Consider the following 20,403-nt stretch of genomic DNA (forward strand, 5'->3'; position numbering starts at 1 on the left):
CTATGTTGAAAAAGGCATCTTTTAAAGGGTTCGAGAGAATACACACCCAAGTGTGAAGAGAAGATACTCAGGGGAAGAAAGTGGGATGAGGCCCTGGAAGCTGAAGGGGACTTTTGCATTTTACCCCATATCCCTTCTATCTTGTGTTCACTCTACAATTTTTTCTAAAAAGCAAGATACATAAATTGGTAAAAAGAAAACACTAAGAACCAATCAAAGAGAAAAAGGAGTAATAATAAGAAAATTACGTATTAAGAACAACTACTGACACCTATAAAAATTCAAAGCAACTGACACAATAAATTTTATTGTTTACATAATGACAGGCTCAGGACAGAGTGAAGACATTGGAGACAATGACGCCACATTTAAACTCCTATCACAAGTTGATCTGTTACAAATTTCCAGTGGTTCAACATATTAAAATGTATAATATATAAAGAAAAAATAAGAAATATAAATATTCAGATTTTTGTAGCACAATGCAATGTCCTTTTAAAAAAAAACCCAGCTTGTTGTAATTGGGTATTTAATTCTGACAGTAACTCAAAACACAAAATCCCATTTTCCTACCCTTCCCCAAAATCTGGATCTGGGGACTGCAGTTTTAAAGAAGGCGAAAATAAAAACAACTTCAGTGTTCAGAAACAAAGCGTTTTCCTTATTTTAATGCATCAAGGCGCAGAGGTTTCAATTCCAAAAAGCCAATCACTGCTATATGCGGATAAATAAAACAGACTGAACAACACTTTAGTAATCAAACCCAACTAACATTATACTAAAAATATATATGTGTGTGTATATATATGTAATACCTATTATAGAAAAAAAGGTGCCTTGGTGAAAATGATTCTGAAAATATTCACTTGATGCACATTATGTACAAAACCTTCTATATAAAAAATTATACTATTTTCAACGAAATTCCATGTTCACAGCCCATTTGAAAACTGTACTTGAAAGATAAGTAGGTCTACCTCATGGTTTCTGTCTGAAATCATAACTAAGGCAGTTCTCTTTCCAAGGGCCCTCTTTTTCACCCACTCGATGTCACGGATACTCATGGACACAAATATCACACAGATGCATTCTGACGTGCCTCGTGTTTCAGTTCTGGAGCTCTGTTCACTGTCAAAACGGGGTAGTTTATAGTTGCTACAAAGAATACTTTTTTCTTAAAATATAGGGTTTCTCTGTTCCAAATTAAGCATTTACTTAAGACATTAAGAGGCTGATAAACCACTCCATTTGGTGTCAATATCAATAGCCCTATAAGAAAGAACTCTGTATTGGAATAGCTAGAAAAGTTTCCATTAAAGTAATAGTGCATCCTTCACCTGCATAGAATCAATTTGGCTTAATAGCTCTTTGCCCCCAGACATCAGTCTGGAGCATATGTGACATACGCTCTTGAAGGTTCATCTCAGATATGAGAAAGCATCTCACACAGGCAATATGAGAGTGTATGGGATAATAAAAATTGTTAAAAATCCGCTGGATGATTCTTAACAGCACTCCTCATTCAGAGCAGCTGCTGTGGAAAAGACTGGGGGCAATGAAGCGGAGCTGGTCAACTATTTACACCAGTAACCATTTCATTAGGTCTCTAAGCAAATTAAATAACCGCAATGACCTGGTACCTCTAGCTCATCGTTCTACAAGCACTGAGGCTTTGAAGCTTAAAAGGTGAAAAATAGAATACCCTTAGAAAAGGGGAACAAGTCTGAGGCAAAAGTTGTAGGTCTGTAAATATATATTTTATATGAACACACAACTGTGTGTATTATTCTGTATATATTTACATACATATTCACAAGACGCCCTGCAGTGGAGTTCAAAAGGCCTTTATCAAGGAACAAACTGATTCTAGTAGAGGACTCAGGAGTTCATACCACCTGTACAGGAAACAAATGTGCATATATTCACATCATGTAAACCTTATCAACAGAAACACTGCTATGACAGTAGGGTTAAATAGGTTTTACTTATCAGTGATGTAATCAAACATTTCTTACACTGACCATCAAAATAACGAGATACACAACTGGGTTTCAAATCCACAAGGAAAAAGATGTTTACCGTGGCAAACAAGAACACAGTTCAGATTCCAGAGTAGGGAAAATAGCAAAACTTTATAAATCTCCTGGGATGCAATCTAATTACTGCATCAATTTTAGAAAAATAGACTCATAGAATGAACGATGCTGCTATGAATTCTCTTGACCACATCAACCCGTATGTTTATCTTTTTCCTCTTTTGTTTCCAGCTGGAGGTTTCTTCAACTGAAGGAGCTGCCCTCCTGTTCCAAACCCTGCAGAGGCAGGACTGGACACCCCAAATGTCAAACCAGCTGATGCCGTGATCCCAGGATTGCTGAAGTTAAACCCAGATGTACTTGAGCTGCCAAAGCCTTATGTTTAGGGAAGAAAATATTCACGTCAGAAGATAAATCACAAAAACAAATATAAACACTGGCGACAAGAGGTAAATTTCTAGCTAAAAGAATACATATTTATAAAAATAACAAATATATTAGAACCCTAAATCTGTAACATGGGAAATGTTATAAGACAGTAATTTAGCTAACAACTAAGAGGCACTTTGAAGGCGTAAGGTTAGTGATCCAAGCCAGAAGAGAAATCTCAGCACAAATAACGGAACTCTAGAACACTTCAAGTCGCCAGACACTTTCCTGTGAATTAGATATGCCCTGGTGCCTTCCACCTCAGCCCCTCCAGAAAAATGCTGTCACCGTGTAGAAGAGGGGCTCACTCCTGTAATCCTAAGTCCTCTAAGAAGGCCTCGACCCATGATTTTCAGGACAACGAACACACCAAAGAGTAGCATGCACTGCTCAGATTTTATAAGAATCTTCGCATAACTAAGATCAAGTGCTATCACTGCCTACTTAACAGTACCGATTTGAGATTAGAACCCTCCTATCATGGAATTCTATTATCTTACTCTTTGGGAACGACTGATTTTAAATACCACTTACTATTAAATGGAATTGCCTTAAAATTCCCTCAATTTAAACACATTAAGTATTATGCCATTATTTTAGACATGCTACTTATCCCTAAGCGTTAAACATTAAATCAAGCCATGATTTACAAATACAGAGAAAATGGGAGAAGAAACTTGGGATTTTCTACTAGAAGAGTCAAAAGATTACATGCCTGTTTCAAAAATGAACAAAGAACCCAATTAATCATCTCTTGTAAAGACTGGGATTTTTTAAACCAAAGGGACTTATAACTAAAGAACATCTCTTTGGGAGAGAAATCATTCTCCGAGACAAATAATGATAAAAACTGGGTTAAAACTTTCACAACAATGGGTCCATTTCTGTAATTAATGAAGAGACTTGTTTAACCATGAAACTAGTCTTTGGGTTCAAAATAATCTCTGCTTAGTTAAAAGAGGATATAATTACTTATTATATCAAACTAATAAGTCCTGTTAGAAATATTTCACAAACTTGACTTTTAGTTTATGAGAGAGATAAAACTCTATGATTAGTTAGGCTTGCATGCTACATCTGGGGGGGGGGTAGAAACTGAATCAGAGATTGCTTTTGGATACGGGAAATAACAGTAATTATACTTTTAAATTAAATAATTTGCATCTTTAAGTTTGCCTGAAATTCAGGCCGCAGACACACAAACCTGCACTAAGACTTCCTGAGGGTTTATTTGTTGTTCCAAATCCAAATGTGGAGGCCCCTGTCGTGCTGCATCCAAAACCAGAGCTAGTTCCAAATCCTAGTGAAAGGGTAATAGAGAAATACACAATGGTACGTAAAACACAGATCAAAGGATACTGACAAATAAAACCTAAAATTATCAAAGGTCTAATAAATACAGTGCTATTACAGAAACCTGCTAGTTACTCTTTTGCATCAGACTTTTGAAGAATCAGATTAATTCTGAAATAAACATTTTTTATCTGTTTAGACTAAATTTCAGACCAATCGGTACTTTATAAAGAACAAGATCATATTAGTATTTTCTCTCCCAAACTGACTAGAAATCTTAGTGACCACTCTAATATGGTGTCAGGTCAAGCAGATACAGACACATCTACTTAGGGTTATTTCATTTTGAAAAAAAAGACTGACTAAATTCATAAGCATGACATGCACAACAATTTAAACACCAAGTACCACAGGACAACTTTACTCTCTTTTTTACCAAAACCTTTTCACTTAAGAACCTCTACTATTGAAAAACGGCTTAATTACAAAACAGTTAATCACATTAAATCTACTCAGTAACAGCAGGCTCCCGTCGCATACCAGCCGATTCAACAACTGAGAAATTTAGAGTGGGAGGTCATTTTTCTTCTCTTAATAGTACTAGTCATAATTTAAATAAACAAATACTGTTCGTTATATGAAGTTCAAGAGGAGCTTCTGCTAAGTACTGAAAGACTTGTTTCCACTCTCCTAAAAGTCAAGTGCTCTAAAAATAAAATTCAAATTCTCCTTAGGCTGGTCTGCAGTAGTTTATCTACAATACTGAGTCTGACAGTATTATGGCCTATATAACACTAAGAAATATGATGGCAAACTGGATTATATAGATTATAGGAAATATACTATCTACCATAATCCTAGCAATTCCAGTAGAGTCCACTGGATTCACCTTGATTGCTCATAGGCTTTCACTCCTTTGATGATACATTTTAGTGGAAATAATCTACTCATTACAGGACAATATGCTTGTCAAAATACACTCTACTATCAAATACCCACACCACAGAATGGTGAATACATTTATATTTAGCATGATGATTTGCAGAAGACTTACCTTACTAGAGTTAACTTATAAAACTATTAATTGTTATGTATTTACAAGTATGAATAAAGGCAAATATGCCCAAAGTGCTTAGGAAAAGACAGAAGCTGAGCTGTCCAATTTATAATAACATTATTTTCCCATTTAAAGTGTTCATTTACAGAAAAAGAAGATAATGATTAGATGTCCAGATGCAGTTTGGACTCCAAAATGATGTGATTAGGACTACTGATTTTTTTAAAGTTAAATTTATTAACACTAAGTAATTTTCAAGTTTGTAGTTTACCCTATTGCTTTGAAAATAGGAACGTCCCTACCGATCAATTTTACTACTCTTTTTTATTTACTATTCACTGAAGATGAAATGATCCAAGTTCTAAATCTAAGACCGGAAAGCACTGATTACGTCTGGAGAACTGTTTTTCACTACCAAAATAGCAGACCCTCTGAGAAAGTTTTTACAGACTGGTATCAACTCAAATGAATAATAGTCCAAGGCAATATTAGAAAAGTTAAAGTGTACCTCCAAGGTTTGAAGAACCTAAGCCACTTGACTGCAAGCCAGTGCCAATACCTGAGCCGAATGGTGTTCCAAAACTAACTCCCAGAGATGGCTGTGGCCCTGGTATAAAAAAAATAAAATAAAAAATAAAATAAAAAAATGGGGGGAAAAAAAACAAATTTGCCTTACTCTTTCAGGATTAAAATTTCTTTATGAAATTATTTTTTAAATAAACAGTGATTAATTTTAACAAATTCTATTTGCTAAAAGTCAGTTTTCAGGATGTCTCCCCTGCCTGATTTAACCTCACGACAAAAAGAAAAAAAAAAAAGAAACCAAAAACAAAACTGGTTTTTAAGTAACCTGTTCATACTAGGCAATTAAAAGAGGCTTAGCACATTGAAAGATGTTATTTTAACCTACTAAATAATTTGAAATCTTTAATGTATTGTCTTTTAGTTTTATTTCTAGAATGATTTCAGGTCTCCCCCAACTGTTTTCTGATAAAGTTAGTTGGTGTAATCAGTAAAGGTTTTTACTTTTTTTCTTTTTAAAACAAGCTCCTCATCGTTAGAGTCAAGTCTCAACTGATCAGAGACTGACACTAACGTGGCAAAACTATCATGTTACTTCATAAGAGTAAGTACCCAAAAAACTAGGCATCACTTTTTATATGAAATATGATATATACAATAAATAGATAAAAAACAAGACAGTGTTTTATTTCATTAAATTTATTGTTCATTTTAAAGCAAATCAATTACACAGTAACATGACAATTCCAACTTGTTCACAAAAAGTGATAATTGATCTATTATTAAGCTCTGCTACATTACACCACTTATCACCTGATTAAATAAAATGATGAACATTTACAAAGGCACCGCTGTGTACCTTGACAGATTCAATACATTCAAGATTTCAATTCAGAAGTTTCTTTCCAACATTTTGGAAAATGTACTCAGATGCAGAACAATTAGTCATCCTTTTCCCATTCGTTACTTTAAAGATTTTGGCTGAGTTTGTTTGGCAAGAATAGCATCAAACTCACTAGCCTCTCTTTTTAACTACTTTTTGTTCTTTAAGCAGAATACAAAAATCTAAAAATCTCTCATTTGATAAATAATTTATGAAAATTACTCAATAAATCTCATAGTACAATCTTCAGTCTTGTCTTTTTCAAGCACAGTGATCAGTGCATCTCAAAGTTGAGGGAACTGCCAAAGTAACATACAGATTGAAATTTAAACTCTTCAAAAAAAGCAAAGCCTTCAAGTTGTTCAACGAAGAATGAGGTTTGTATATTCAAAAGGTAGTGTGAAATTACAAAGCTTAAAAAAAAAAAAAGAAAACTGAGGAACTGTATTTTGCTACACTGGGACAGAAACTGGACTTTTCAAATAGCTTCTACCCAGAAAATAAAGAGTGAGAACTGATAGCAGCCAGAGTTCTTATACTACTATTAAAAAATAAATTAAAAAAAGATTTAAATTTTTACATCCAGTTTGAGATCAATTTGAGAATAAAATACCTGCCTAGCAGCTCTTTTGTAAAATGTTACTACAGGAAAAAGAAACTAAGCACATCACTTTCTTATTTCTAACAAAAGTAATACGTAGAAAACACGTCCAGTTTCTGTAACACTGAGAGACTTAAGCGTCACATGTTTATAGGAGGCACTGCTGGTGGAAGACCCTAGAGAATAACGCACACCACAGCCCTCAACCCTACAAGTCCTAAGAGTTACTCAAATAACGTGCTTTTTGTTGTGTATGGGTCTGTTTTTCAGAGCAACCCTAATCATCAATATTCAGAATATAGGTAAATCAAGAACTCTGACAATGACAAGACTTTCCATTGCACAACAGGTACATGATACTTTGAGTTTGGTACCTTCACACAAATTCTGAAGGCAACATCATTTATAAAACTAGTAGGCAAATGTATAACATTTTTTAATATTAAAAACTCATGATAAATATCTTCCATGCCAAAGTATTAGCATATATTACACTCTGGCCACCATATAAATTAGTTTCACTATTAGAAAGCAGAATCTAAATCCTTCAGGCAAAAGTCACGTAAACAATTCAAGAAATCTATCTTCAAAATCTGAATAGTCATTCGATGAGAGGCTTAGTTCCATAAATAAAACCAAGTTAGTAGTAATATATCCCAATAATTGCCCAAAGTGAAATCTTCATGTAGAGTAACATTTTACAAAAGTTACCGTCTAACATATTCACACACAACAAAATCAAGTTTAGCACTGTAATTCATATTTTCCAGAATAAATTCTACTTTCTTAAAAGTAAAACTGCATTCACAGGAAATGGACTAAAGTGCTAAAATTTTTTAATAATTTTCAATAATTACTCAAAATACCTAATGTAATTAGTATGATTCTTCCTAGGTCATCTTTTAAAAATAATTTTTCTTAAAAACAAAAAATGCCTTTTCCCCTAATTTGAAAAATTTTACTTACTGATTTAATGGGGAATGTTCCTTTGGTTGTTAAATACAACAAAACCACAAAACTCCAAGAAAACTAAAATGAAATACTTAACGTTTCCTATTTAACACTACATCTTAAATGTCCAAACCTACACTAAAAGCTAGAAATTAGGAATTCCTAACAAAATGTCTCAGCTCTCCTTAAAAATAGCAGCTAAGTCACATGAGAATCATCTTATTATGTAAACATCAAGAACTTTTAAAAGTGTCAAAACACAAAAGCAAAACTTAATCCCAGCACATTAGCTTAAAACAATCTATCCTAAGTTAAAATTATACTGATAATCCTAATGTAAAATGTCTTCAGCTTTTTAAGAAGCTTCAAAAGCACTGATGGACAAGTGTACTCAAGATCTACTAATGTGTCATTTATCCATGTACTGATGCTTATTTCATACGTAATTAGCCTCCTGGTTTTCATCAATTCTCTTCAGCCATCAGAAGCAATAACCATAAATCGTGCAGGCCTAATATCTTTTTTTTTTTCATTAAAAAACACCAAAGTTAAGAAGTCGCTAAAATCCATACCTCCACCTCCAAGAAAGACTGTGCAGAAACCACCTTCGGAAGGTAGCAGCCTAAGAAGCTATCTGCATTTTTTACATTAATGAAGAATCCATATGCAACTAAGGGCAAATCCCCTGACAACTCAGATCTTGCACAGATCAACAGTGGTACATGACAACAGCACACAAGCCTTACCTAACTGAATCTAGGTGGTCTTTAAAATTATTTGCACTTAAAAAACAAAAGATATCCCCAAAGTCACAGGACAAAAAGATGAAGTCACTGAGTGGGTACAAAGCAACTTCTCAACGGGCTGAATCTAGGGGCCTCATCCATCTTGCTGCAGTGGTGACAGGGCTAAAATGGCGAACATTCTGACTGCAAAATACATATAGGAACGCACGAGGGAGCTGGGAAGGCCTTCAAAGAAACAGAAGGAAAAAGAGGAGACATAAAACAAAACTGTGATCACTGTTGTTTAGCTTCTCAATTCTAAAAATCCACACAACTCAAAATGAAAACGGAGAAGCCCTTATAGGGGCTTCAAAACTGCAGGGACCATAGAAAACAGTCGGGTTCCCTGAAGCCTGGCAAAAGTCACAGATAAAACTAAATGAGCAGAGGCTCCTCAAGATGATGAGTTTAAATGAAGCGAACATTCTCCAACGCCACGGAGAGCAAACACCATACTCAGCTCGTATCGTTTACCTTCGTATCCTCAGAGCCTAGCACGTAGTAGGCACTCGTATTTATAGAATGAACATACATCTTCATATGCCCATGAGCGCAAAATGTATGAGTGAAAACCTACAAACCTCAAGACCGTCTACATAAAAGATTAAAAAAAAAAACCCACGAAAAAACAAAATGCAACAATAACCCTGACAAGTGGTTTTGCTTCAATTTTCGCTTCAAATTTTGGAATATAAAATTCAGCTATACCATGACATTTTAAATAACTGACTTTTTATTAAAATGGAAATCCCTTATGTTTTAAAGGACACTTAACCAAAACCCATGCTTATCTGATCTATTTTAGGATTAATGCTGACTCTAAAAAGTAAATTGGTACTATGTTGGTTGGATTAGCTGGTTAAACAATCATGAGAACTAATAATCATAATTATACGACTGATTCCTTTACTGAATCAGTAGGATTCAGTATCAAGTCAGTAAAGGAATCCTACACTCCAGCCAGCTAGAGAACTAGTACAATAGTGCCACTGTGAGCCACTATTCACATGGGTCCAGCCACGGAATGTGGAGGATGTGGCATGGAACCAATCACCAGCCACTCACTGATGGTAAGTCAATTCTGTCATCTCCAAATGTGAAGAACAATTTCTGAACTGCCAGTAGTGAAAACCAGAGAATGCTTCCCTAGTAGAGGCAGCCTAAGTGCAATCTAGATACGTCTGTTTTGTTTTTACTTTTTGTATCATAATTTACTAGCGGACTAATGGAACTATCAGAAAGACACATGCGATAGGATAATAAGAAGCATTACTCAAAAATTTCTGAATGAGTAAAAACTCAATATCCACGGAGACTGTGTTTTCTGTCATACTTGCAGCCTGACAAAAAAGAGGCTAGGAGTAAAGACAACAATCTCCAAAAGACACAGCCCGAACTCCGAACTGCAGAACTAGACCACAAAAATGTTTCTTTTGTCAGAAGCGGAGTTAAACCACAGGCCCCCATCACCTCCTGTCTAGGGCCTCACCAGTTACTTTCCTCACCTGCCCAGCTGCCCAGCTCCCACTTCTTAACGTGCAATCCAGCACCTCAATCACCTTTTTCCTGCTCCTGCTCTTTTCACTCTGAAAAGGTACAAATAATTCTAGCACATACTCTCGTCCAAACTTGGTTAAGAGAACCTGTATTGTTTCCAGTCATTATACATAAAAACAGCCAACTGACCTTCAACACGCCTTCGGCCATAATGTACTTCACCCTACATGTGGGCCCTCTGTAAGCACTATGTATGAGGACACAAGAATGCACCATCTATCAGTATCGTATGTGAGAAATGCAACAATGGCTGGATTATCTTTGACTTTAAAACAATAAAGGATACAATCACAATTTCAGAATGTGTTATTCTTAAATGTAACTTGTTAGTGAAACACCATGTTCTAAAGGGCATTTATAGCAATACAGCAAATAACAGTAAGTAATTCACAATATTCAATATCTAATTGAGGAATAATTATTGCTAAGACTACCCTGCATTTTTTATCAGGTATATAATTGTGTCCATCATCACTTTTAGATTGTATTGGAATAGCTACTCATAGAAATTTCTTCAGTGCTCACACAAAAGGAAGACTTATAAAAATGCACATAAAGGTTCTGCATTTTAACAGTAAGAAGCTATAACTTGAATGCACTCAGACCTGTAGCAGGCTGCTGCTGCTGTGTGAGTGTTGCAGCCATGGCAACGGCTGCCGCATTTGGCATGCTGCTGAAAGGGGTGGGTCCAGTAGTAACTCTGGGTGCGTTCTGCCACTTCTTGGCTTCTGCTCGCCTGGCTTCAAACACATCTACAGCATCTCCCAAGAACATTTTCCTGTAGCCCAGGTACTGTTCTTTTAGCACCTAAAGGAAAGAAAAAAGAAAGGGTTAATCAGGTTCAGTGTTGACTCTGGTAATACGGGAATATCTAAGTAGGAAATAAGAAGATCAAAGACACTGCCGATACTAGACATTCCCCCTGAGGTGCAGATCACAGCGCTGTTAACGCATGGAATGCAAAGTGATGCCCGCAAGCTCTATCGCTCTAGAGTATTTTCTTCCCTAATTTTGTCACAGCTTTACAATAAATTGCCTAAAATATTCTGGCTTCATGAGGCCCTCTTTAAATTGAGTCAGCCAGTAATATGTAAAATTCCATTTTCAATATCCTACTTTTTTATAATTGTTTCCAAACTCTCTAACATCCAACCTCTTGATTCAAAAAGCTAAAAACATGTACTACATATATGTCAAATGCCTTCTTTAAAAGGTATAGGTGACACATGTTAAAATAAGTGACTTCAGCATAGAGAGCTTGGAGGGTATAAAAAGGGTTTTCACTTTATCAATATTGTTTCACTATTGTACCATGAGAATGACTCATGTTGAGCTTGCATAACCAAATGGGGAGGGGGAGAGTGAGTTTATAATTTCAGAGTAAGAAAGAAAAATTACCAAGTTCATCAAGTGGGCTGGTTCACCCAATACAGCATCTGCCTTGATTAAAGCCATTAATTCATATCAGAATTACTAAATACTTTCATTAAGGGTTTAATCTAATTTTGATCAGTTTTAAACAACTTTTTAAAAATATATAGAATTTTATGGGGCACCTGGGTGGCTCAGTGGGTTGGGCATCTGACTTCAGCTCAGGTCATGATCTCACGGTTCGTGGTTTCGAGCCCCACGTCGGGCTCTTAGCTGACAACTAGCTCAGAGACTGGAGCCTGTTTCAGATTCTGTGTCTCCCTCTCTCTTTGACCCTCCCCTGCTCACGCTGTCTCTGACTCTCTCAGAAATAAAAGAAAATTTAAGAAAATTATTAAAAATATATAGAATTTTCAGATTTCCTACCATTCTGAGCAGTAATGTCTTTTTGGTCTTAACCGGTAGGACACTTAGAAATCGTACTGCTATTTACAGTATTTAAAAGTTATCATCCCCTTTTGTGTGGATGTCAGTATTTGAGGTACTGGTTCCAAACTTTCCTACCTCTATAAAGTACATTATATATATATATATATATATATATATATATATATATATATAAAGTACTGAAGCAGGCCTGCCAAGAACTGAAAACTGAGGGAAATGCAGTCAGAAGCAGAGTATGTGATGTCAGAAGAATGAATTTTATTAGAATTGATCTCCCCCTAATCCATCCTCTTTTCTCTGTGTAATTTTACGGACATACCCATAATGTTTGGCATTAATAGCCCATAAATTTCTGTTCTGCTTCAGATACTGAAAAACAATGACTTGCCTTAGAGACTTGAAAAGACAATTGGTTTAAGGGGGAAAAAGAAAAAAGAACAGATATTAGCCTTGATTTATAGAAGCTAATTGATAAAATGTCCAATTTTGTTAATGTCCTTGAGGCTTGGCTGGCTTGGGTAGTTTAAGCCCACTTCAGCAGATTATCTCATGAAAAACAATACAAAAGGATCAAAAACAGAAAACCACCTCTTGTGAGGTTTCTGTAAGTAAACGAAATTATACTAGAAATTATACTTTGGTCACTAAATTCAACTGATAATAACTGGCAACATAGCAAATCTGATCATGGAACATCCTTTGGTTCCTGGGAACGTACATTACAAAAAAAAAAAAAAAAGAATACCAGAGAGGAAAAACTGCCATTGAAAAAGCATGTTTACTTACAAATAATATGTCTAGAATTTGCTTTAAAATGTTCCAGGGGGAAAAAGCATCCCTAGGTGGGAAACTGACATCTTGATACGGGATGAAGCTGAAAGACGGTACCTGGGCATTCATTACAACAGTGCCCTTCCTTTTATGTGTGTGTATACTTAAAAACTTTCATAATAGGGGCGCCTGGGTGGCTTAGTCGGTTAAGCGTCCGACTTTCACTTAGGTCATGATCTCGCAGTTCGTGGGTTCGAGCCCCGCGTCGGGCTCTGTGCTGACTGCCAGCTCAGAGCCTGGAGCCTGTTTCAGTCTGTGACTCCCTTTCTCTCTGACCCTCCCCTGCTCACGCTGTCTCTCTCTCTCTCCTAGAAATGAAAAAAAAAAAAAAACTTTCATAATAAAAATTAAGGGAAAAATATCTGTAGAACACACAGACTTCAAAGTACCAACAGATGCAACTACGTGGATGGAACTAGAGAGTATTATGCTAAACAAACTTAGTCAGAGAAAGACAAATATCATACGACTTTACTCATATAAGGACTTAAAGACAAAGAACACATGAACATAAGGGAAGGGAAGCAAAAATAATATAAAAACAGGGAGGGGACAAAACATAAGAGACTCTTAAATATGGAGGACAAACAGAGGGTTGCTGGAGGGGTTGTGGGAGGGGGGATGGGCTACGTGGGTGAGGGGCAGTAAGGAATCTACTCCTGAAATCACTGTTGCACTCTATGCTAACTTGGATGTAAATTTTAAAATTTTAATTTAATTTAAAAAAAAAAAGAAAAAAAGAAAGAAAAGTACCAACAATCATCTTTAGCACTTTAATAAACTTATTTCAAGAAAATTCTTCCTTTAAAACTAACTATTTTAAAATTTTGGCTTAGAATTTTAAATATGTTAAAGCAAAAGATCCAAAGTATGCTCATTTTTAAAATGGTGTAATTTATGGGGTTCCTGGGTGGCTCAGTCAAACATGGTGTAACTTATGGGGCTCCTGGGTGGCTCAGTCGGTTAAGCATTCAACTTGGGCTCAGGTCACGATCCTACACCGCGTTCTCTACCGTCAGTGCAGAGCCTGCTTCAGATCCTGTCTCAACCCCTCTCTCTGCTCCCCTCCAGCTTGCACTCTCAAAATGTTCAAATAAACATTTTTTTAAATGTTACAATTTAAATGGCTAACTTAAAAAAAAATCTATTACCATGTACCAGATTAAAATAAAAATAATGGTAATCTCAAACTCTATTCTGCAGTTAATATCAGACTCAGGTTTGGATGCTTTGAATTTTAAAGGTTGTTTTCTGACTGTACATAACCCCAAGAAACAGTTTAATTATATTTGCCTAACCAGTTGGAAAAAGTATACTATATTTAACATTTCACTAAAATTTTAAAAACTAACATTACACAAGGTTCAAAATATTGAGTGACAAAATATTTTATTTATATTATTTAATAAACACAAACTTTTCCCTGTATTTACAAGAGACAGATCTTGTAAAAATTTGATAACTAATTAAGTATTTAAAACATATGCAGGGGCGGCCTGGGTGGCTCTGTTGGTTAAGCCTCTGACTTTGGCTCAGGTCATGATCTCGCAGTTTGTGGGTTCAATCCCTGCATCAGGCTCTATGCTGACAGCTCAGAGCCTGGAGTCTGCTTCAGATTCTCTGTCTCCTTTTCTGCGCCTCCCTCTGCTCACACTCTCTTTTGAAAAAAATAAACAAAATAATATATGTGTGTGTGTGTGTGTGTGTGTGTGTGTATATACACACACACACATATATATAAAATTAAAGCAGCACAAAATACTTTTGCTACTGAGTAGGTTTCTTTTCTATAGTGCTGTTTATAGTGGTAAAGAGATGGAAACAACTTAAACGTCCAACAACAGGATGGATTAAGGAAACTACGCACATATGTACACCGAAATCCTACGTAACTAATTAAAATGATGTTGAAGAAATATGTATCCACGCAGAAAACTGTTTACGATATACTACTAAAAAAAGTTAAAATAGCTAATTGCATAGAACACTTGGATCTTTTTGAAAAAACAATGGATATTATCTGTGACTGCATCTGAGCATGATTAGGGATTATTTTTAGTCTTCTTCACTTGTATGCAATTTTAGCTACTCCCATACGGAGCATGAATGCTTTTGCTCTGCAAATGAATACTTCACTTGGGTCTAGATATACAGATACGTGAACTGGTAATGAAAACTTACCTTCACATTTTCATGAATAGACTGAAGTTGTGCAGCTAAAGCTACAAATGTTTGATAAATTTTCTGCATAGCCATTGACAAATCTATAAAAGAAAATTATATTATCACACAAACATATATGTAACATAATCAGTATTATTTTTCTAGGACTTGACTTCAATCTTTGGTACTAAAAGTGTAGGAGGCAACAAACTATATCAGCGTTGCCATGACTACGAGAAGAAAGCACAGTGAGCTGACTGAGAGCAGGTGTCTGAATCAGTCATCGGGGGAAGGGAGAAGGCCCTGAGACTTCTGCCTTGGTCAACATCCTGACAGTTCATAACAAAGCATTTTCTATTTATAGAGAACAAAGATCTCATCAAAGCCTTCAGGAAATTGTCTTACACCAGCTGAAGATGACTATTAGCTGTTACCTAGAATATGATGCAAAAACACCTTAACCTCTCTCTGACCAAAACCCAGGACTGTCAAAAAAACCAACGACAACAAAACCACACCACACCACAGAAAGCATGTTACCTTGAGGGGTTATATGGGAGTTATTTGCCTGAGTGGCAAGATGGTTCTCTAGTTCTTCAATCTGCTGCCTGTACTGCTGAAGCTGGACCTCAAACTGCTGCACCAAGACTCTGAAGTAGCTATACAAAAACATTTACCAAGTCAGGTCAAAATTTTCAAAATATTATTTTCCCTGCATTCCAAACACCAAGTAAATAATTATATACCCCCATATAAGTAGGGCCTTTGACTTAGTCTGAGGACATAATGATATGGCACACATATTATTGAAACCAAAACCAAAACTTCTAAGTTACCAACTTATCAAAAACAGATGTACATCCTTACTCTGATCATGAAATACCCCAATGAGGAAATAATCTACAAAATAACATTCTATGCTTTAAAAGTATCAAAATTATGAATAACTGTTACAGACTGGGAGAGATTAAGGAGAAATAACTGAATGCAAAGTGAACAGGAACCTAGAATAGAAAAAGTACATTTGTGGAAAACAGGATCCTGGAAGAAAAAAAGCGTATCAGTGGAAAAGTAAGTAAAATTCAAATTAAGTTCTGCTGCTTGATTAATACATCTATGTTAATTTCCTATTCTTAATTATACTGTGGTTTCACAGTATTTTAACAGTAAGGGAAGAAGGGTAAGGGATATAAGGAAGTTCTTTGTACTATCAATTTTGCAAATTTTCTGTAAGTCTAAATAAGTTCAAAATAAAAGTTTTAAAAAGTGCAACTGTCAACCAGACTTTACAAGTACTTAGTCCTTGTATTTATAACCTAAAAACACTTTGGTGTCCACAGAAAGAGCATGTAATTACTACTACTATTCTGCTAAATTTAACCAGAGAATGCCAGATAAATAAAAGGGACCTTGAATCGTATACAAAGCATGCTGAATGTAATTCTGTAGGAAATGGGCAACTACGAAAGCTTTCTGCAGTGGAAAATGACAGAATTCGCCCCATTTCAAAACTAGCTCTGACGGCAGATGAAGAGTAAGAAGGATAAACTACTAGAGGATGTTCAGCAAGGAAGCACAGCCCATGCTAATCTGAATAAGCTAATAAGAGTAAGACTGTCCTTGTTAATGTTCTGATTTTGGTCACTGAACTGTGGTTATGTAACAGAATGTTCTTATGGTTTAAGAAATACACCTGAAGTGCTTTAGCATAAAGGGCATCTGTCTGCAAAGAGCTCAAACTGTTCAGGGAGAAAAATATGCATGTATATTAGAGCAGGGAACAAGACAAATATAGTAAAAACATTACCACGTAAGGAATCTCGATAAAAGATATATGGGAAATCTTTGTTTTATCCTTGAAACTTTTCTCTAAGTCTGAAATTATATCACCATCAAAAGTTAAAAGAAAAAAAAAAAGAGCGAGAGACTAGGAGCCAGACCTCCACCGCCCTTCAGGCCTCAGGCCCTTCATCTGGAAGATGGGACGGTCACCGCTGTAGAGGTTTTGTGGAAAAGGAGATAAAGTATGTCAGGTGCTAAGCGCTCTGCGTGGCCGATGGTGAGCATCTGACAAATGTTAGTTATTAGCTCTAGCAACATGAAAGGATATGAAGAGACAAGATAGAAATCACTTGGCAACTAGACAGATACACATCCTGGGTGATGAGACTGCAGGTGGATGTTTTTTATTTTAACTTTTCTACAGTTTCTAATTGCTCTTTCTGATGAGTTATTACCTGTGTGAATAAAGCTATGCAAACAAGTAAAAGGGTTAAACTACTTCCAGAATGCCCTGTTTAAGGAAGGGACTATCATAAAATTATCTTTAAAAAGTCCTTATTGGTAAAAATATATACTGCCTGCAAAATTTAACAGTGGAAAAGGCCCTCTACATAACTTACAAATAAAGTGTAACTGCGTAACACTGGTTAAAAGCTCACATCTTAGCCATCACTTACCCTTTGATAATGAAGATCGTGAACTGCTTTCTTAGGGTTATTATGAGAATTAAAAGGAGAAATCCATGTCAAGGGCTTGTTAACCCAGGCCTGCTACATAATGAGCCACAAACCCTTAGCCTGGACGGTGTACTGTTCTGCTTTCCTAACATGAGAAAGTCCAGCAACTTACTCGGCGGGAGCGGTGTTTTCATGTTGGAGTCCAGGCGGGGTTTTCTGGGTTCTTAAAGCTATTTCAGCATTCTTTAACTCCTAATAGATCAGAGGTTTAAAAAGAAAGAAAAAAAAAAGAAAGAAAGAAAAGAAAGAAAGAAGAGAAAATTGACCAGTTAAAAGCCAGGTTGAAAACACCTATGATCTCTGGACTGAAACTTCAAACACTGCCACTCTCCTGCTCTGAGAACGTGTCGTGTTTAATCCGTCTGACAAGTTGCCAAAACCTCTTTCCAAAGACAAAGTACACTCTTAACAAACTTTATGATAAATTTATAATGAGCTGCTTATCTATTTTAGGAACTATGGACTTCTGTAAAATCTGTGAAGTTAATTCATCCACAGCAAAAGACTGCTATTATTTAAATGCTTTAAGGGGCACCTGGATGGCTCGGTCTGTTAAATGTCCAACTCCTGACATTCATGATCTCATGATTCACGACATCAAGCCCCACATCCCACTCTAGGCTGACAGTGCAAGGCCTCCTTGGGATTCGCTCTTTCTCTCTCTCTGCCCCTCCCCTCCTTGTGCAAAGATGCACACACACACTCTCTCAAAATAAACATTTTTTAAAAGCGCCCACTTGAGGCCGTTGTGCCTCAATCATACCTTGTACCTAGAACATAGTACTGAACTGATTTAACTTACTCTCCCTGGTATATCCTATGTCTTTTGATCCCAAACGCCTCTGCTGAAGTGCTGTGTATAAAAGATCCTTAAAAATGTTCACTGACTCCATGGACTCAGCAATATAACTGCAACAAACCATTTGGCACCTACCCTACCCAAAAAGAAATTTAACTACACTTCTTATTTAAACTCTTGAGTTATATACCCCTAAAAATGAGGTATTTAAAAGAATTTGCTTCCATAAGGCTCTGGTCTTTGCAATCACAACTCTGCTCCTCACCTCAGAATTGCTTTATTTCCCAAAAAGGCTTTCCATGAAGAAAAGGGTTTGGGGTTAAAGATTGATAACTACTTCGCTAAGGGACTCAGAATATTTTTCCAATTGATAATTCACTGAAGTGTGGGTAGATCACAAATTCCTGTAAATTAGAAATAAACCAAGCTTATATCAAATTTCTTTGACATCACCTATAAAACTTTCTAGGCCCGGCTCGGAGGACTTTTCCTTAAGGAAGCTCTTTGACTCTTCACCTGCCACCGTTATACTCTACCCAAACTTTCATGATTTCATTCACCCCAGTAGTCTTTTCGTGCCTTTGGGGTTGTGTTTTTATCTCTGAAGGACTATTAACAAGTCTAGTACATAAGAAGTAGTCTGAATATGTGTGAATGGAATCATCCAGTACTAAAGTTGCAACAGATCTCGTTATAGCATTCATTTCTCTTCCTGAGTTTGCTTCCTCTACTACTGTGCTAATAAACTTTCCATATAATTTCATACATTTCACATATGAAATCTGTGATTTCATGTAACGTTTAATCAAAGTCTAATCATTCTCCACTGTCTAAAATCATAACTAACATTTTCTTTCTCCTAGAAAGATGACATATACATACCTATCTGTTATATACAGAAGAAATAAGTTAAAAAGAAATATGGGAGAATATTTTATTTGTATTTAACCAAAGTGTGTAGGCAACCTGGAAATCTGAAAGCAGACACAAAGGCTTTGAATTCCTTTTATACATCATACTTTAAAACAGCTACTTTAGTAACACACGTTCATTAATAATATCACAAAAGTATTCTCCAATAGTTGACTTAAAGATAAGCACATACAAATTTCTAATTTTAAAATAAGACCAGGGAATGTAATGTACAGCACAGTCACTATAGGTAATATACTTGCAAGTTGCTAAGAGAGTAGATCTTAAAAGTTCTCATCTTGGGGAACCTGGGTGGCTCAGTTGGTTAAGTGTCCTTGGCTCAGGTCATGATCACATGGTTCATGAGTTCGAGCGCTGCATCAGACGCTGTGCTGATAGCTCAGAGCCTGGAGACTGCTTCGGATTCTGGGTCTCCCTCTCTCTCTGCCCCTCCCCTGCTCTCTCTCTCAAAAATAAATAAACTTAAAAAAAAAGTTCTCATCTCAAGGGGTAAAGATTTTTAACTAAGTACGGTGGTAGATGTTAACTAGGTTTGTTATGGTCATTTTTGCAATATAAATAAATATTGAATTGCTTTGTTGCACACCTGAAACTAATATAGTGTCATGTCAATCATATTTCAATAAAAAAAGACACATAAGCACCTTTAAAATTTTTACTTAATATTATCACTTCATTTATGAAGAGCATAGCACTAAAAAGGCCTATCACATAAAGCTCATTAAGATGAGGGAAAACTTTTGGAAAGATTTCTAGACAGCCATGACCAAATCAAGTATATTTTGTAATTGTGAAATAGAAAACAAAAGTAAATCACTTACCATCATTCTTCCCCACCAAAGTAAGTAAAAACTATATATATTTTTATATATGTACAAAATATATATATTAATATATATTTAATATTTACAAAGCATAATACAGTTTTTATTTAACCACTGACAGGCTTTTAAAAAACACTCTCTGGGGGCGCCTGGGTGGCTTAGTCCGTTAAGCGTCCGACTTTCGCTTAGGTCATGATCTCGCGGTTCGTGGGTTCGAGCCCCGCGTCGGGCTCTGTGCTGACTGCCGGCTCAGATCCTGGAGCCTGCTTCAGTCTGTGACTCCCTCTCTCCCTGACCCTCCTCTGCTCATGCTGTCTCTCCCTCTCTCTCTCTCTCTCTCCTAGAAATAAAGCATTTTAAAAAAAATAAAAAATAAAAAACACTCTCTGTCTAGCTTTTATA

The 20,403-nt window shown here is 36.0% G+C and overlaps 1 protein-coding gene across 3 annotated transcripts in view; it reads right to left on the reverse strand.

Moving 5' to 3' along the window:
- The window catches only part of NUP58 (nucleoporin 58), a 53,871-nt gene that overhangs the window by 11,836 nt on the left and 21,632 nt on the right, over nt 1-20,403 (reverse strand). The window contains exons 10-16 of one of the 3 annotated variants that reach the window (XM_039254899.1): nt 17,558-17,637; nt 15,467-15,585; nt 14,945-15,027; nt 10,720-10,921; nt 5,324-5,422; nt 3,670-3,765; nt 277-2,411 (exon numbers count right to left, since the gene is read on the reverse strand). In XM_039254899.1, coding sequence (XP_039110830.1) covers nt 2,242-2,411; nt 3,670-3,765; nt 5,324-5,422; nt 10,720-10,921; nt 14,945-15,027; nt 15,467-15,585; nt 17,558-17,637 — 849 coding nt within the window. In that variant the 3' untranslated portion in view covers nt 277-2,241. Of the gene's footprint in view, nt 1-276; nt 2,412-3,669; nt 3,766-5,323; nt 5,423-10,719; nt 10,922-14,944; nt 15,028-15,466; nt 15,586-17,557; nt 17,638-20,403 lie in introns of those variants that run through there. The other 2 variants (XM_039254905.1, XM_039254912.1) reach the window with 2 other exon arrangements.

This window comes from Hyaena hyaena, unplaced genomic scaffold, assembly GCF_003009895.1.
Source record: "Hyaena hyaena isolate Hyena2069 unplaced genomic scaffold, ASM300989v1 scaffold_11, whole genome shotgun sequence".
NCBI lineage: Eukaryota > Metazoa > Chordata > Mammalia > Carnivora > Hyaenidae > Hyaena > Hyaena hyaena.